The following is a 19475-nucleotide window of genomic DNA, read 5'->3' on the forward strand; positions in this document are numbered from 1 at the left end:
ACATGATTGAAGTATTTGTGTTTGAATTATATGCTGAGGATAAAGAACTTTGGAATGTAAGGCAGGCGGGAGAGAGAGAGAGTGAGGCGGGAAGAGCCAGCGCAAAGTACAGTATACGCATCTAACCACTTGCTTACCTGAAGAAAAAAATTAGCAGAGAAAAAAACATACTATTCGAAGTAAACTCCACACAAAGTTGACGTGCAAATCCGTCAGTGGATGAAAGCTAGGCAAGATGTGTGATAACTGTTTTCAGTTTAAGCCTTTGTTTGAAACCACAGAAGTCATGGCTGTCAGTGGGTTTCATCAAATAGTATCACTAATTTAAAATTATCGCTTAACGAGTGGGGTGGTGAGAATCTTAGTAAAATTAACTACTTTTTTTAAAAAAATGCAACGTATCAGAATTAGCCATCCAAATCTCTGTTGTTGCTTTGCCTGTTATTTCCTATTTTGATACGTACATGAACAAAGCTGTAAGTGTGGGTGGCATTTCTAGCCAAACGCTAAAGCATGATAGCAGTGTGAAGAAAAAGGATAAATTTGTATCCCACCTTTCACATCTTTGGGCTATCCCAAAGCATTTCACTGTCAATTAATCACATTTGAAGTGCCCGTCACTGTTGGTACATAGGTAAACATGGCAACCGATGTATACACAGAGGTCTCACAATTGGCAGTGTGATAAATGACCAGTTAATCTGTTTTTTTTTCCCTCTGGTGGTCTTGCTAAGAAAGAACTGTGGCTAGGACATCTGCAAAATTCTTCGGATGTCATAAGGTCTTCTCCATCCACCTGAACAAGCCCTTGGTTTAAACCTCCCCAGCCACTGAGCTCTTTCACCATAACCAACACACAGAATGTTTTTGGAAGTGTGGCAGACCATTTTTTTGGCATGATGAACTTAAATATGATTTCAAGCCTGTGGTTAGCAAGGCGTTGCATTTTAAAAACAAGTTATTTCTTTAACCATGTTAATAAAGAGCTGGTTAAGAGAGTGCTGATTTAGGAAGACAGCAGCTGGATTCCAAGAGGGCTTATGAATGCTTTTTGTTTTACTTGGAACTGATTGAAAAGAGCCTGAGGCTGGCACAAATTGTACAGCATTTTTAAGAAGACATTAATGGGCTTTCAGGCATGTTGGAAGCTATGAATCCTTGTAATGTTGGAACCATAAACAATTTAGTGTTCCAGAATTTATTTTTGTTAAATCAGGCTTTCAAAAGAGTTTTATTAAAAATGTCTTAATATTACGATTGTTGAAATGGCTCAATTGACTTATTGGTTTGGAGAGGTTGTTGCGGAGATGCAAGATGCAAAGGCATCTTTACAAGTGGTTGCAGAGCTAATCATTTTGTGTCGACTGTTACCTTCTCAAAAAAAAATTATTCATGAAGCACAAACTATAAAATATTAAAATAGTACGGTCAGATTGGCAAATTTGGAAATTCTTAAGAGAAAAAATAAACATAATTTATTGGTATTTGGATTGATATTTTGTAATAAAACTTCAATCATGGTATGAAAAAGGGACAAAAATGGTTAAGAAGAGCATTATATCTCCCCCTATTGTGTGTGTGTGTGTGTGTGTGTGTGTGTGTGTGTGTGTGTGTGTGTGTGTGTGTGTGTGTGTGTGTGTGTGTGTGTGTGTGTGTGTGTGTGTGTGTGTGTGTGTGTGTGTGTGTGTGTGTGTGTGTGTGTACACACAATTTAGGGTGTGCCTAAGACTTTTGCATGGAACTGTATATTATGTCTTTCCAGTTACAAATAACACTTAATACTCTTGAGCTAATACAAAGCCTTTGGCACCTGAACTATCTCTATACGCACCAAGGACTTTTGCACAGTGCTGTATGTTTGTGTTGGAATATATTTGGAAGCCACTGGTGTGAGTGTCAATGAGGAAGAGAGGATTCTGTTCTTGGAAGCGGTGCTTTGGTCGTTAACGGCACAAAACCTTTTGCAATAAACCATTTGAGTGATCTTCGTAATTAATGACACGGCAGGAAGTAACCCTGATGGAGGAGATGCAAACCTAACGTGTTCATGATAATTGATGCGTAGCAGCAGTGTAGAAGGGTAGAAGTAAGGGAAAGCTGAGGGAAAGGACAGTGGATGTGGAGGGAACACAATGAAACTCATCAATATGGGTAGAATACTTATATTCAATTGTGAGTGTGATTTGTGAAGTACAGAGAGTGGAAGTCTTTGAAAAAAAGTTTAAAGATTAGCTCATAGGATTTATCAAAGGCTTTCTGGATTTGAAGTTAAAGCATATGACTGTTGATAAAGGTCCTTCTACTGGACCAAAACTTATTAAGAGTTAGAGATCTAATTTCAGTAAGGCATTCAGCAAAACATTTGAGGAACACAAAAATACAAATGGGAGGTGCTTTTGCAATATAAATTCAGTTTTAGTATCATGTATTCACCTTCCAGTCGATGAGGTTCCTGTGTTTCATCAAAGCCCAAGCAGTTGGTACATCAGAGTATTGTCCAGAACCTCATGGTTGGAGTGTCAGCTTTCCCAAGAATACGTATTGTCATTCCTGGACAATGCATATAGTGTTGTAAACTTAGCTCCATCATGGGCCTTATCCTCCGCAGTATCCAGGAGAGACATGTCCGAAAGGTGGCATCCATCATTAAGGCCCTTAGCACCTAGGTCAGGCCTTGTTCTCATTGATACCATCAGGAAGGAGGTACAGAAGTGTGAAGGCACACACTCAGCAATTCAGGAACAGCTTCTTCCTTTCTGCAGTCATTTTTCTGAATAGACATTGAACCCATGAACTACTTTTTTTAATGACTATTTTTGCACTACTTATTTAATTATTATATATATGCACTTACTGTAATTCATATTTTTCTACTATTAAGAACTGCAATATACTGCTGCCACCATTACAAATTTCACAATATATGCTGTTGATATTAAATCTGATCCTTAGAAGATGATGCAATTATCAGAAATTGAGATCCAGGAGGCATTTGCCAAAAAATGTGTTGCTGATATGTAAAGATACGTCAGTCAAAAGGAATTGAAAGAATTCACAGCTGAATTTTCATTTGCCCATAAAGTAACCATTTTAGCTAATTAAAAATTGTTGCCGTTTGTAATCCATGACGAAAATGTGTGCCATTGCATCCCAATTTCCGTTTTTGAAGTTCAAGTCCATGTTTTCATTGACGTGCACATATTTCACATTGCTGATACTGGGAGTTTTGATTTATGCATTATTCACAAGATCTGAATGATGCAAAGCCGCTTGCCAAACCTCTAGACCAGCAAAATTCAAAAGGAGCAATCTAGCAAGTATAACTGGATTGCTTGAACTATTGAGTGTTGGATTAGCACAGTTCAGAGATCATGCATAGCTGCAGACTGAAGGTTAGTCTTCTAAAGATACAAAGAGTGGACGTCTCTGTCTGTATTCTTCTCCACCCAGCAACTGCTCCCACCACTCTCCCCCCCCCCCCCCCCCCCCACTTTAGCTCTCCTTTCCTGAAGGCTTAGCACTGCTTCATTATGAACACACATGTGGTGGCAGTCCTCGTTGTTATACTCCATGCTTCAGATCTGGTGTGCAATCCAGCTGGGAGGGTTTCACAGTCAAGCCTGACTCGATAGTTGGCTGGTAGTTGTGTGAGAGGCTCTGCAGTGCGAGGTCACTGTAAACCCATTAGGAACTGGAACCCTGGCCATTGTATTCTTTCCAGCTCAATGATTTTGACGTCGATCATTGTGACCTGTTGACTGAATCAACTGTGTGTCTGAGGCTTTACAGGACAGCTGAAAACATCCAGGTTACCTGTTCATTTTGTGTTTATGAGACCTTGCAGTGGCAACCACATTAGCCAACAAAATAACTGAACGCACTTGAAAAAGGGTTGAATTTGCGGATGGAAAGCACTTTAGAGCATACTAGAGAAATTAGAAGAACCATATAAATTGAAGCTTGTATGTTTATTAAAGACAACATCATTGAATGATATGGTGGAAATCATTGGATATAACATAGACATTCTGCCAAACGTGCTTGTCTTATACTTAGCAGGGATCCAAAGTTAATTTTGAATGCTGACTCACAAGCTGTACTTTAAAGTTGCTGGTAAATAAGAGCGGTGATTGTGCATTTGTCTAGATAAGGCAGCTGAGTGATTACGGATTGGAGATCTTGTAGCTGAAAGGAATGATTTAATGTGGATCTTATCTGAACATGCAGTAAATTTCTGCACATTGTTTCCAGGCTTCATCTCCACGCCACAGAATAATTGGTCGCAAGTGCATGTGATGGGAGACCAGTAGGGTTTCTGGGGCCTTTTGAATTGTGCTGGCTATCTATTCATTCTTGCCGTTTTGCTTTAAGCAGTGAATATGTTTGAATGTACTTTTTGTTTAGGACAGCAATGATTTTTTTTATAGATCAATACTACACATCATGTGCAGCAGAACAAAGGCTGCAGAGATGTGACAGTGATGGAAATCTTGGTGCATTGGTACACACAGTCCCCAGTGGCGTACATTTTTGCTTTTTGTGCTGGAGTTTGTTTCAGTGCATAGTGTTCTCTGTAGCCAAGAACAAGTATCATTTGATAATCACCAAACAAAAATGGGCAGGGTTGACAGTTAACAAAATGTTGCTTTGCTGGCCAGTGGCAATTTTTCATTGTGTACACGATGTAAATGTCTAAGAGATGGGTGGGGACTTCGGTGAATTCTGCCTTTTCCAAACAGGTTTGTTGATTGTCCTGAAGAATTGTTAGAATTTAAGAATAGTAGGAAATACTGGTGAAATAAGTAGCTAGTGTGCTGACCAGACGCGAGAGATTACCGCTTTTTGGTTTTTGAGTACTTGTTGACATTTGAGCTGTTATCCCTTGCTGTTTTTCCGATGAAGATATTGACTTTGCTCTGATATTATCATCCTTTGCTATTCAGCTCAAGTAAATAGTATTCAATTGTACTGACAGACTTTGAGAGCCATTGATACCACACTCCATCTAAATATTTTTTAAAAATGAACTTTTAGCTGAAAACACTGAATATGAAGCACGATGAGGAAAGCCACCAATGAATATTTCCTCTTCTGAACCAAAAATCATTGAGCCCTGGGACATGACATGTGATCTGAAGCTATCTAGTTAAAATTGTGAAATCCTTGTCCTGATCGTGAACAGAATACAAACATTCATTTATCTTTTGCAACCCTTTTAGAATGTCCCAAAACACTTTACAGCTAATTAAATATTTTTACTCACTGCTGTAAGAGTGGCAGACAATTTGCAGTCAACAAGCTATTACGATCAGTAAGCTGTGGATCTCCTTCAGAAGCATGGATTGAGAAATGGATCAGCAGTGACTTTCTTTAAACAACCTTCTTTTAAGGGAAGAGTTTTCCACTTAAAACTGTTTCTCCCATACACGCTGCCTGAGGTATCAAAGTACTGTTGTACATGTACAACCCTGAGTTCATTTTCTTGCTGCAAACACAGTAAATCCAAGCAACAGTAAAATCAGTGAAAAGCCATACCCAACAGGATAGACAAACAGCCAGTGTGCAAAAGTCAAAAACTGTGCAAGTACAAAAGTGAAAAAGGTAATAAATAAATTTCAAGAACAAGTGTCCTTGAAAGTGAATCCAGTCCTGGCGAAGGGTCTCGGCCCAAAATGTTTTGCTCTTTTCCATAGATGCTCCCTGGCCTGCTGAGTTCCTCCAGCATTTTGTGTGTGTTTCTTTGGATTTCCAGCATCTGCAGATTTTCTCATGCTTGTGTTTCCATAGGTTGTGGAAACAGTTCAGTGATGGGGTGAGTGAAATTGAGCGAAATTATCCCCTCTGGTTCAAGAGCCTGGTGGTTGAGGGGTAGCTTGAACCTGGTGGTGTGGGACCTGAGGCTCCTGTACCTTCTTCCCAAGGGCAGCAGTGAGAAAAGAGCATGGCCTGGGTAGTGAGTGTCCTTGATGATGAATGCTACTTTCCTGCAATAGCTCTCCACTTTACCTGTGATGGACTGCGCCATATCACTATTTGTTTGTAGGATTTTCTGTACAAGGGCATTTGTGTTTCAAGGTGCCCAGTGTTTTTTAACACCCATTTCAGAGAACAAAAAAGAGCTTTTATCATTACATTCCAAATTTAGCACCTTGATTTGTCGAGGTGGTCTCAATTTGTTTATTTTTCTAATATTGGAGTTGAACTCAAAACCATCTGGCAATGTAGAAGAGCTATCAGCCAAGCCTCACGGTTGACACACCGTATTGCGGGTGAAGCCTGCTGGGCTTTCAAGGGTGTTGTCTCGTTATCATGGTGCTGCCCTTCCTTTGGTACAAGGCTCTTTCTTGTTGGTTTATAAGAATCTGCAGACATGTGGAGTTGGAATCCTTTTGTTTCCATTGAAAAGCGCCTAAATTGCCTGAATGCCAAATGCTGCATGATTCGGAAATTTTGAATCAAAGTATGTTTGATCACTGGGTAAGCAGTTTTAAATTGCACAATTATCTTTCAATACTTTAATCGCACATGAAAAAAATGTGGATATTGAGCATTCCCCACCTCCCCATTTTTCTCAAAGGACCTTTCCTCAAAGCATCCTTTTCCATTTTTGTTTCTAACGTAGTCATGAGACAATCAGTAATAATCCAGCAGCATTTATCTACCCCGTCACAAAGATGAATGGCAGAGTCAGCCCTACAATTTATGGCACAACGTGCCGCAGAGCATAAAGTTTCATTCTCTTTCTCCTTGCGTAGTTGCCCTCTATGGTACTGCAACACGTTATTTGTACAGATAAGCTTTGTCCTCCCCTTTGCAACGGTTTACTAATCACCATTTGTACTCAAAGTAGTACGTCGCTGGATAATAACTGGCGATTCTCTAACCAAAGGATTTGAACAATGCAGCTCAATTACTTCTAGCAGTGTTGTGCTTTTATTGGGGACTCCTATGGTACTCAGACATAAGGCTGCCATCTGTACCTATGTTAAGCTTTCACCATCTTTACAGCATTTAAACCTTCCTCTTGTGCTTTTGGTTTTTAAGTAATTGGGGTGACTGTAAGGAAGATCAGATGGTGAGGTTCGCAGACCTGGTTGTGTGATTGATTCCAGATGTATAATCTCCCTGCTCAATTTTCTGCTATGCGTTTGTCCCAGGCAGTTCTTAACACTCTTTGGCAAAATAGCAATATACGTATACATGGTCAGTAAACATTGCTGGCATGTGGATGGAATTGCAGAGTTCCCTTTTTTTTTGATATTTTCAATAAATTACTAACCCAACTATCACCAAAGATTGAATGGAACCACCAATATGGCTGCTTTTAAGAATGGTAGAGCACAAAATGGAAACTCCAGGAATCCACAGCAATTCCAGAATTGCTTAACCAAGTAGTGTCAAACTTGGGGATGGACCAGGACACAGTGGGTTCCAGCCTTCCAACAAAGTTGCTTCACGTGTTATTTAGGGTAACTGACCCAGAATGGCGGTCCCCAAGTCAAACTCACCTCGCCCTCTATAAGAGCTGACGTTTGGTGAGCAGAAAGTATATGTACGGCTGGATTCTGGAAGGAAGGTTAAAATGCAAGGTTTCTTGTTTACACTAAAGGGTGAGATGGGGTGATTCAGAATGGTGTTGCCGCTTATTTCCAGATTTATGGACTAGTGGTTAGAATTCGACGCTCTTACCGCCATAGGCCGGGTTTGATTCCCGGTCAGGGAAGAGATCCTCTATTTTGGTTAAGTACATGGATAGGACGGGAAAGGAGGGCTATGGTCCATGTGCGGATTAATGGGACTAGGCAGAATATTAGTTCGGCACAGACTAACTAGGCCAAATGGCCTGTTTCTATCCTTTAGTGCTGCATGACGTGGGCACTGCTGGAGGCCTTCAACTGCCGTGTATTTTAGGAGTAATCCTCATATTCTAATCCCTTACATTTACCGTCATTAGCTTCAAAAAGTGAAAGGATGCAGTTTAAAGTTAGTTTGAAATCACACCAGGTTACATTCTATGTAGTGTCAATTCATGTGAAGTCAGAGAAGGTGCTGAAAAAATTCACAAGGATGTTGCCAGGAGAGATGGGAAGGCCCAGGACTGGAAAAAGGGTGAGAGGTAAATAATTTTTTTTGACACATAAATAAGGTAGGAAGCCAGTGTCTGTAGCCCATAGTAGGAATGTCTAAAACTAGATATGGTAGGTGAGAGGGAGAAAATTTAAGGAGGATCTGAGAGATAAATTTTTCACAGAATGAGTGGCCAGTATCAGGAATATACTTTCAGAGCAGGAATAAAACAGCTACTTAAGAGGCATCTTGACAGATACTTGAATGAGCGAGGAATAGGAGGATATGGAATTATGCGGGCAACTGGGATTAGTAAAGATAGGCATGTTGGCTGTAACAGATGGAGGGGCTGATGGGCCTTTCCCTGCGCAGTACGACTCTGTGACTAAATAATGTTCCCTCGGAGTCATGCTGGGTCCTCCATCCAAACTTAAACTGGAGCAGTACCACAAGAGCAAAATCAATCACTCTAATGCCCTGAGAGTAAAGAGTTGCTGCAGCTGCTTCTCACCATTGTGTAGCTATCCCCAAATCCACTCATGTTATTACTTGTGAAACCTCACACAGCCGCCTCTCCCAGGTAGTGCCATTCCCTGGGGCTTGGAATATTGTCCAAAACAAAATGCCTAGCCGGCCTTTTGAAGCTTTAATAAAGGAAAGAAAGACTTGCAATTATAAAGCGACTTAGTGCTTTACAGGCAATGAAGTGCTTTTGAAGTGTAGTCGTTGCTGCAATATAGGCTACATTAAGCAGCAGGAAATATGTTGCTCTTTTGTACTGCAGAACAATGTTTTCAAATCTTTCCACCATCCCAATGGTGGCCAGGTCAGACCTGTGAGATATTGCTCCTTGTTAGTGGCCTTTGGCTACACCTTACTCTTCCGTCTTAGGCAGTTTCTTGAGGTCGAGCATAACTTGCTTCCATTCCTCTCGTTGTGGTTTCTGAGCTGATTGATGGGTCCCATACCTTACTACACCATCTGCATTAAAAATTGCCCTTAAGATGGTATACTGCAATTTCCTGATTGAAGGGAAAATTTAAGGAGAAAAAGTAAAAGTTAGACTGTACGTGATCTTAATTCTTTTCTGAAGTCAAAACTTTTAACTGGAAGTGTCAAAGGTACACACACACACACACACACACACACACACACACACACACACACACACACACACACACACACACACACACACACACACACACACACACACACACACACACACACACACACACACACACACACACACACACACACACACACACACACACCCTTTTAATCTAAAATTAAACCATGATTTTCCTACAGTGAATTTACTGGGGATTTTCCACAAACAAAAAACACTGCAAATTCTCACCTTGGGTTCAGATATTACCTTGTGCAGTCTCAAGAAAAAACATGTTTTTGTAGTCAGTTGATGTTTGTCTTTAAGAAAGCTGGACAGACTTGGCAGTCTGCACTTTCCCATAAAGCTTTATTTGTCTTGACATTATCTAAATACTGAGAAGCGTTTACAGTTGTTTGGTCTGCAAGCTACTAAAGGATTCTTTACTGCGCTCGACTACTAAATTTGTCAGAGGTAACAGATTGAAAGTGTTGAGTGGAGCTCTGACAGGGCCTCAGTGTGCTGTGTTCATGGCTGTAATTTAACAGTGTAATTTTTTATGAGTCCTGTGGTTAAGAAGGCATGGCGCTTTGCGGCATGCTTCACTAAACCCCTTGCAGTTTACGGAAAAGGTCAGAGGCTGTTTACGTGAGGATGTTTGGAATTCCGAAGCTGGCACCACTCCTCCGACAATAAGTTGCTGCTTCGCTGGTTTCTATAGAAAATCTTCGATTTGGATAAGGTCCTGGCTTGCGACCTGGGTGTTGATTTATCGTTAGCTGCGACTATGAGAGAAAAGGTTAATTTGATTCACAGTTCTTGGCAGCAGTTCCAATTGATCAAGCCTTTTTTTTCCCTCCTTCTCTGGTCGATTGAACTATCAATCATTAGACTCATGTTTGATGTGATTCCAGAAGGGACAGACTGGCCTTTATGTCAGGAGCGAACATTGCCATTTTTTAAAAAAAAGCAACGACCCCTTTGCTAAGCTCCCATTTGAATTCTTTTAAGCCATTGGAAACATCTTTCATTTGCTTATGGTGCTGCAGTATTTTCTTTCATGTACCCATCTCTTTCAAGAAACCTTTTTCTTTGTGCTCTGTACTGCAGAGCTGAGAAAGGACCAATCAGCTTACAGTGCTCCCAGCAGGAGCGAGCCAATGGAGTGGCTTCTTTGGTTTGGCAATGCGTAACCCTGAAGGGAGATGCTTAAACAAAGGCTTTCACTGCAGACAAATGTTAAGTGTCTTCTCTGGTCTTTCGTCTTCACAGTTTTATTGCCCTGGCTCTTGAATGAGCTTGCTTATCCTGTTCTCCTTTTTTAAAAAAAATGCTGAAGTTTTTTTGAAGGAAATTTTAATTATATGTACATTTAGGTTTAGCTTCCTTTCTTTTGGTACAGCTGCACTACTGCAGTTAATTGTGACTACCGGTAGATCTAGCAATCTCTTTCTAGGATGGGTCGAGGAGAAGGGGAAAAAACCCTCTGGCAATACAAGTGCATTAGTGATGTAAATATTGTTGATGTGTTCAGGAATTTACCACAGCTGAAAGGTCTGTGCTGCCATAGGTTGCTGTGTCAATGGAGGTGAAAACCAATTGATATGAGAATCCCATCATTTCATAGATTTTCCAGATGGGTTATCTGTTGTTTATTAGGGGTAGGACAGTTGCAGAAAAGCTGATCGCTGACACATTATCAGTGTATTGTTTTGTAGCTGCAGCACTTTCTCATCCAGTGTCGTTTAAGAATAAAACACTGCTGTGTTTAGATTCCTCCCCACAGTAGCATTTTGTCAGCTCTTAAGGGAATTAAGGCACAGGGTTGTTCTGTTTATACATCCTTGGGGACCTGAGTTAGTGAAGGTTTCTTCCTTCCATGTGGCTGGCAGGATGTTTTGTGGTTTAAGTCAGTGTGGATGGAGCTGTTGATAATTGAAGGTTGTGAAGGTAACGGCTTTGACATACATCCTGACAAAATATGTGCAGAAAAGATCTGGAAGTTCAAAATTTCTGTTTTGAAACAAGCAATTTAGTTCACATTTCCCACTGTAAATTAAACGCAGCACGTTGTGTTAGTATTATTTTAAAAAAAAACAAATTGCGAGAGGAACTCAGCAGTTCAAGCAGCGTGTGTGGGAGGAAAGAAATTGTCAGCGATACTGTCAAGAAGCTGCACTTGGACAAATCGGGAATTATCCTTCCTTCCCCACAGGTGCTGCTTGGCCTGCGGAGTTCCTCTAGCTGTAACACAACACAAAGTGCTGGAGGAACTCGGCAGGTCAGGCAGCATCTATAGAGAGGAACAAACGGTCACCATTTCAGGCTGAGTGCCTTCATCTGGACATTATTTTTGTGAGTTCCGCCAGTAACTTGTTCAGTGCTCTAGCTTCCAGCATCTGCGATCTCTTGTCTCTCCATTTTATTTTAATCCAGATTTTCGCACATATTTCTGAAAGTATCAAAATGCTGATATGAACTGAATTGGTCCTTGAAGAGTTATTGCTTTCCAGTAATTCCCAAGGGGAAGAAATTAGCACTGTGCTTTGAAGGGAATGTGAGAAATAAACCATAATGGGAATGATATGTAATTCTAACTGATTAGACAAAAAATAAGCCTGCAGTCAGTTTTACTGCAGGACAGCCATTGCATATTTTGCAGTTAAAATAGCAGGAGAAGGAGAAGGAGAAGGGATTTGTATAAAATTACTCACAGGTAAACTAAAATCGCACACAGGGTATCCAATGGATGAGAAGCTAATTTTGAAGAACAGCTTGAATAATGATTTTTTTTGGAGTGCTGCTAAATCACTTTCCCTGAATTATATATAATGATGCTCACCACATTCAAATTTCAAATCTTAGTTTGAACGCTGTTAATTTTATTTCATCCAGTGGGCAGCAGCAATTTGTGCACAAGATGCCTTCAAATTATTTTACAGCAGAAGTAATTCCATTGATTTTGATTGTGGAAAGAAAACCCTTTGTCTGGCAGGATTTCTGTGGGTGGTTCAAGGAGCCATGAATGAGAGCCTTGAGAAGTAGCTAGATTGACTAATGCAAATCTCTGTAAATTTCTGCTTTCCCTCCTCAGTTGCTAACAAAGCCCCCCACCCCTCTCCCCACTACCTCACCTTCCAATTCAGCAAAGACTGAACGAAGTTCACAGATTACCCATGGCCAGCTCGGCTTCTTAGTTCTGTAGCATGTGCTGGCGGCTTGCCAACCAAAAGCAATTACGTGTAATAATAGCAAAAAATTAAGAGGTGAGTGTTGCCGTTTTACAGCAGGACGTGGCAAGAACCATTTCCTTCTGTCAGCCGTATCTCGATTACACACTTTAAAAAAACAATTTCCTGTGGTCTTGACTTGAGGTCAGTGAAGCCAGAAAAAGGAAGAAAGCAAAGCCACAGTCTTGAAAAACAAATGTGTGTTAAGTTTGCTTTGAGGGACAAGATAAATGGATCCCAAATATAAGAGTGATTTTTTTTTTAAAAACGCTTTCTTTTTCTGGTGTATGTTGCAGGTGTCCTAGTGGTAAATGTGACCTGGAGAAACAAGACCTATGTGGGCACTCTATTGGACTGCACTAAACATGACTGGGCTCCACCAAGGTAAACCCACGTACTGTGTGTTTTAAAATCATGCTTTAATTCAGGATAGTGTAGGGATGACTTCTGGCCTCAGTGCAGAAGAAGATGAAATAACCGCAATGTGGAAAATAAAACGTCCTCACAGAAAATACATCAAATGGGGCAAAATGTGCTCCAAAATATAATTGGGACTCCTGGAACCCCCGATTTAGAATTTTCTTTCTGGTTCAGCACATTACCAACCATGTGCTTTTGAATCAACAGTAAGTACAGAAAGGGTGTTTGCTACTTCTAAACAAGCTAGAGAGGCATTTCATCCCACTGAACTCCTTTTCCATTGGAAACCTCTTTCACTCTATCACATTATCCAACTGCCTTTCTAAAGATGACTTTTGATTGCTTCCTGAAATATGTTTGCATACTGGAAAAAGCATAGTTGCCTGCATTTCTTTGCCTCCTCTGAGTTGGGGTTGTACGCAAAGGTGTGCTAAAGGTTTGCCTTTTAATTCACTTTAATTCTTTATCCTATCTCTCTGTGAACCCTTCCATTTTCCTACATCGAAGATTGATTAGTCCCATGACTTGGGCTTGTACCGCGTAGATTTGCGGCTCTTTGTCTCGAGTGCCAGTGGCTGGGTGCAGTACTCGTGGTGCTGTACACTTCAGCACATCAATTTCTAAGAATATTCTTCAAGTTAACAATACAGCTTGACACTTGGCTCGAGAAAATCTGCAAATGCGGTCCTGATGAAGGGTCTTGGCTCGAAACGTCAACTGTTCACTCTTTTCCAGAGATGCTGCCTGGCCTGCTGAGCTCCTCTAGCATTTTGTGTGTGTTGCTTTGACACTGTGCTGTTCATTTTGACTGTCAGATTGCACTAATTGGCTCTGATCAATCTCTGCTAGTTCAGCTCCTCGTACGGCTTCCGGTATTTAACAGCATGTGTTGCACTTTTACATTCTGAGGCACTCCCAATGTTGAACTTAGCCAAACTCATTTGATGCAGGAACTTAACAGCAAAGAGAGATTCCACCTGGATCGATTTTGAATCCATTTTGCAGAGTCAAAGAGCCAGATGTAACCTATTATCTCTCAGCCTTCATACCAGGAAACTGGGCAGTCTTTTGTTCTACCATATCTTTTAAAAGATTGTAGAATCATTGCCAACCAACTTTCAGAAGAAGGAGTGGGTGGTATGTAGATCTGCTCCCTGTGACCTGGGTTGACACCTGACCTCTAGTATTGTCAGTATGGAGTTTGAACATTCTCCTTGTCACAACACACGTTTCCTCCCCCATTCCAAAGGTTAATTAACCACTGTAAACTGTTGTCAGTGTGTAGGTGAGTAGTAGTGTTTTGGGGGGTTGGGGGTGGGGGGTGTTAGCAATGTAAGAAAATAAAATGAGTTTTGTGTGGGATTAGTGTAAAGAGATGCTTGTTTGTTGGTGCAACTAGGGGGCTTGGTTCTGTGTCTCTGAATGTAATCAAAGTACTTTATGAAAATATATGGGATCTTCAGGCCTGAGTGAGCTTTGTTTAAAGTTCTCTCAGAAGCCACTCTCTCTGTTTCCTTTCCTTTTGACTAAATTCCAATATATACAAACCAGTTCATGCTGATACTGATTTGAAATGTTTACATTCCACAGATTTTGTGAATCGCCCACAAGCGACCTCGAACTGCGAGCCAGTCGAGGCCGAGGGAAAAGGGCACGCTCTGTTGCTAATGCTCCAATAAACGATGCCGGCTTTACAGAGTCCAGAGGTGTGCAGAACAAGAACAGGGGTGGCGGTGCCAATGGGAAAGGGCGGCGGGGAAGTCTCAACTCCAATGGTCGCAGGACACCCCCTAATTGCACAGTGGAGGATGTGAAAACCAGCCCCTTGCCCATCAACAAAAGGAAAAACAAGCCTCCCATGGAACTGGACCTAAACTCCAGTTCCGAAGACACCAAGTCGGGGAAGCGTGTCCGCACAAATTCCAGAAGCACTCCAACCACGCCGCAAGGGAAGCCGGAGCCCATGTTTGTAGAGCAGGGGTGCTCTTCGCCGGTTCTGATCGACTGTCCTCACCCAAACTGCAGCAAGAAGTACAAACACATCAACGGCTTGCGTTACCACCAGGCCCATGCGCACTTAGATCCCGAAAATAAACTGGAATTTGAGCCTGACATCGAAGACAAAATGTCGGATTGCGACGAGGCTCTGAATGCCGTGCCGGTTGGCATTGAACCGGTTGAAACTGGAAATGGACCTTTGCTTCCTGGCACTGGGTTGGGTTACGAGCAGGTGAAAGCACCGCCGTCGCCGGTTTCTGTCAGCACCCCGGGGACACCCAAGGGGCGCCGGGACGTTGCTAACAGTGCTCAAAGCCCTGTGGTCAACACTAAATCCGGGAAAAACACAAGCAAAAAGAAAGGTCTTAGCAGTGACTTGAATAACCTGCCTGTGATTTCTAACATGACTGCTGCGCTGGAAAGTTGCTCAGCCCCTGATGGTGCCTCAGTTTCAGAAATGCCAAAACTTGAGGTTGAAGGGGTGATAGATAAGAAAAGCTTATCTGAGAAAGAAAAAGGCAAAAAGAACAGCGGTGGAAAGGTGGACAAAACATTATCGAAGCTGAAGACAACTCGACCTATTGCTCCTGCACCTCCCCCGCCACAACTGATTGCTATTCCCACTGCTACATTCACAACCACCACTGCGGGAACAATACCAGGGCTGCCCTCTCTTACTACAACAGTTGTCCAGGCAACACCAAAGAGCCCACCACTGAAACCTATTCAACCAAAGCCTACAATTATGGGAGAGCCCAGCACGGTAAATCCAGCTCTGTCCTCGCTCAAGGATAAAAAGAAGAAAGAGAAGCGAAAACTGAAAGACAAAGAGGGCAAAGAGACAGTCAGCCCAAAGATGGACTCTAAGCTGGGGAAACCTGAGGATTTAAAGGCTTCAGCGAAAGAGCTGGCTGCACATTTTTTAAAAGAACATCTCAATAAGAATGAAGTGCTTGTGAATGGCTTGTGTGACTCCCAGGAGAGCAGAATGGCCAGCATTAAAGCTGAGGCTGATAAGGTTTATACATTCACCGACAATGCTCCCAGCCCTTCTATCGGCAGTGCCTGCAGGCTTGAATGCAGTAGTCTGGTCAATGGACAATCCCCCATGACGCCATTACACGTTTTAACACAAAATGGTGGTGATGGAACTGCAACTAAAACTAACAGTCCCGCATACTCGGACATTTCAGATGCAGCTGACGATGGAGGCTCTGACAGCAGATCAGAGAGCATCAGATCAAAGACTAATTCTCCTGCAGATACAATTTCCACCAAGGACACCGTTGTAAAAACTCACTCCTCGGCCGCTTCTCAGCCAGCGCAAAGCAAAGAGACCCATTCCCCCTTTTACCATGGTTACGAGCCTTACTATTCCCCGAATTACATGCACCCTAGTCAGGTCAATAACGCCACAACAGCGAACACTTCCTCATCCCAGACCACCAAAGTTAAAAAAGAGACAGAGGAAGAGGCTGAGAAGAAGGACAAGGTGGAGGTTTTGGACGTTAAGAAAAGTGACACAAATACTGTAAATATTCAGGCTCAGCACCAATCTGTCATTACGCAAAGACACCCAGCACTTGCTCAGTCGCTCTATTATGGACAGTACGCATATGGGCTGTGTTACGTTGACCAGAAGTCAATAATGACAAACCCTTCGTACAGGCAGCAGTATGAGAAGTTTTACGAAGAGCAGCGGTTTGCAGAGCAGAAGCTGCAGCAGTTAGGGAGGGACAGTGAAAGGAAAGGGGACGGCCCGCAAAAGGAGCTGGGAAAAGAGGAGCTAAAGCAGAAGAACATACCAACCGCGACAATCTCAAAAGCTCCTTCCACCCCAGAGCCAAACAAAAACAGCATAAAGGGCAAGGATGCTTTCTTGCTGTCAGATTCCTCAAAGCCCGGGATCACAAACAAATCCGATGAGGTCGTGAAATCACAGATGCAGCAGCAATTGGCAACGGATGGGCTTAAAGCCAAGCAAATGGAGAATCACCAGCTCATCAGGGAAGCAGTGGAAATGAAGTCTGTCATGGACTCTATGAAACAGACAGGAGTGGATCCCACCTTGCGTTTCAAACAGGTGCACAGCTGATGATATTGGAAATACTTGGCCATTCATGTTATCGATGCTAAATTTTGATGTAAAAAAAGATATTGCTCACCAAGTGGGTCAATGTCTCTCAAGCATGTGAGATGAGGTTTATAAATGTAACAATATTTTCATAAGATATTCTTATATTTCTGAAGAGCATTAACATAGAATTTGTCAAACAAAGCTGTGCAGCAGGATAAGGGAAAAAGTGAAAACAGACAATTTGGAGGTCAAGATAGTGCCTAGAAGTAGAAGTTTACAAGTCTAAAAGCTTAAGATATTTAGGAAGTTCTGAGACATACAGCACTGTTTAAAGTCTTGGGTGTATATATATATATCTCGGTTGCATAAGATTTCTGCAAATTTATCCACATGGAGTAGAGAGTGAGATTGTAAATCTGCTGGGAGCGCTGCATGAGGGGTGTGGGACATGTAGAGAAAGAGTGCTGGCACGCCCAGCCCTGAGATACCAGATAAGGTCATTTGATTCCAACAATCGGTTTATTGATCATTACAGAATGCTTGTCTGGTGCTTCCTGCTCCCTCCCCTCTCCCTCCCACTTTTCTCAACCATGATTCCCCTCTCCCTGCTCCCTTCCCGCTGTAAGTCCACAATATCAGAATCCAGTTTATCTTGTTATGAAGTTTGTTTGTTTTTTTGCAGCAGTACAGTGCAATACATAAAATGACTACAGTACTGTGCAAAAGTCTCGGGAACCCCAGCTATATATAAACACAAAGTACACTGCAGATGCTGGGGTCAAAGCAACACGTACAACACGTTGGAGGAACTCAGCAGGTCGGGTAGCATCCATGGAAACGAACAGTCAACGTTTCTGACCGTGAGCCTTTGGGAGGGTGGGAAGGAGAAGGCTGGTAGGTGCCAGGTGAAAAACCAATCAGAGGAACGATCAGGGTTGGAGGAGGGGAAGCAGGGAGGGGATAGGCCGGAGAGGTGAAGAAGGAATGTGAGGGGAAAGCACTATGTGTAGTAGAAGGAGGCAGAATCATGAGAGAGATGATAGGCAGCTGGAAGAAGAGGCAGAGTGAAACTGATGGGGGAAGGGAGGGGGAGGGAATTACCAGAAGTTGAAGAATTCAGTGTTCATGCCAAGGGGCTAGAGACTACCCAGACAATATATGAGGTGTTTTTCACCTGGCACCTACCAGCCTTCTCCTTCCCATCCTCCCCCCACCTCCTTTATAGGGCCCCTGACCCCTCCCCCTTCAGTTCTGATGAAGGGTCTCGGTCCGAAACATTGACTGTTCGTTTCCACGGATGCTGCCCGAACTGCTCAGCTATATATATGTGCCTAAGTTACAGTACTGTAAGTTGTTCATAGGGAGTGGAACAAGCGATCAGGGGAGGTGGTAAATCCAATTGCAATGTTTAAAAGACAGTTGGACAGATACCTGGATAGAGAAGGTATAGAGAGATATGGGCCAAATACAGTCAAGTGGGATCAGGTATATAGTCATCACGGTCAACATGGGCGAAGTGGGCCAGAAAGGTCAATTCTACGATCAATGAAATGATAGTCATTAAAGGTGGAGAGTCAAATGGGGGGAGAAAAGCACAGAGGAAGTTCTATAGAATAAGAAGTCAAGTTTAATGTCGTGTGCACAAGTTTGGTGAGGTACATGTACAATGAAAAGTTTGCTTGCAGCATCATCACATAGTTTCAGACAATACAGGAAATTAAACCTGTCTTCTGCAGCCAACAATGATGGAGGCATTGTAGTTGGCACTGGGAAGGAAGAAGATAAGCGAAGTCTGAACTGTGCTTATTTTCTGTCTTCTAAAATCTGAAATTTGTTAATTTGTGGCAACAGTACCGTGCAAAGACATAACATTTCTCTCAATTATAAAATGGGTAAAGAGTGGGAGTAGGGGAGGAATAGTGAGACAGTGTGGGTTCATGAACCATTCTGAAATCTTACGGCAGAGGGGAAGAAGCTGTTTCTGAACCATTGAGCATGGGTCTTCAGGTTTCCGTACCCTCTTCCGGAGGTCAGTAATGAGAAGAGGGCATGCCCAAGATGGTGAGGGTCCTTAGTGATGGATGCCCCCTCCTTGAAGCACCACCTCTTGATGATGTCTTCAGTGGCGGGGAGGGTTGTGCCCATGATAGAGCTAGCTGAATCTACAACCTTCTGTAGCCTTTTGTGACCCTGTGCATTGGAGGCTCCATACCAGGCTGTATTGCAACCGGTCAGAATGCTGTCTGCTATACATTTTTGGGAATTTGGTGACATATCAAATCTCCTGAAACTCCTAATGACAGAGAGTTCCTGGGTTGCCTTATTCATGATTGCATTATGGTATTGGGCCCAGGAGAGTTCCTCCAGGACGTTGACATCCAAGAACCGAAACCTATTCACCCTTTCCACCACTGAACCTTTTGTGAAGACTGGTTTGTGTTCCCCAATCAATTATTTGGTCGTGCTGACATTGAGTACAATGATGTTGTTGCACCACCACTCAACCAGTCATAGTTGATGTATGTCACTCCTGCATGCGACCTTGCCACCATCTGAGAATTTTCTTTCCAACAATAGT

The 19475-nt window shown here is 42.4% G+C and overlaps 1 protein-coding gene across 10 annotated transcripts in view; it reads left to right on the forward strand.

The window, feature by feature from the left end:
• Positions 1 to 19475, forward strand: part of znf608 (zinc finger protein 608) — an 89238-nt gene that overhangs the window by 57784 nt on the left and 11979 nt on the right. For all 10 annotated transcript variants that reach the window (XM_073069562.1, XM_073069581.1, XM_073069610.1 and 7 more), the window contains 2 exons: positions 12699 to 12786; positions 14413 to 16903. In XM_073069562.1, the coding sequence (XP_072925663.1) occupies positions 12699 to 12786; positions 14413 to 16903 (2579 nt within the window). The remainder of the gene's footprint in view (positions 1 to 12698; positions 12787 to 14412; positions 16904 to 19475) is intronic.

The sequence above is a fragment of the Hemitrygon akajei genome, chromosome 2, assembly GCF_048418815.1.
Source record: "Hemitrygon akajei chromosome 2, sHemAka1.3, whole genome shotgun sequence".
Lineage (NCBI taxonomy): Eukaryota > Metazoa > Chordata > Chondrichthyes > Myliobatiformes > Dasyatidae > Hemitrygon > Hemitrygon akajei.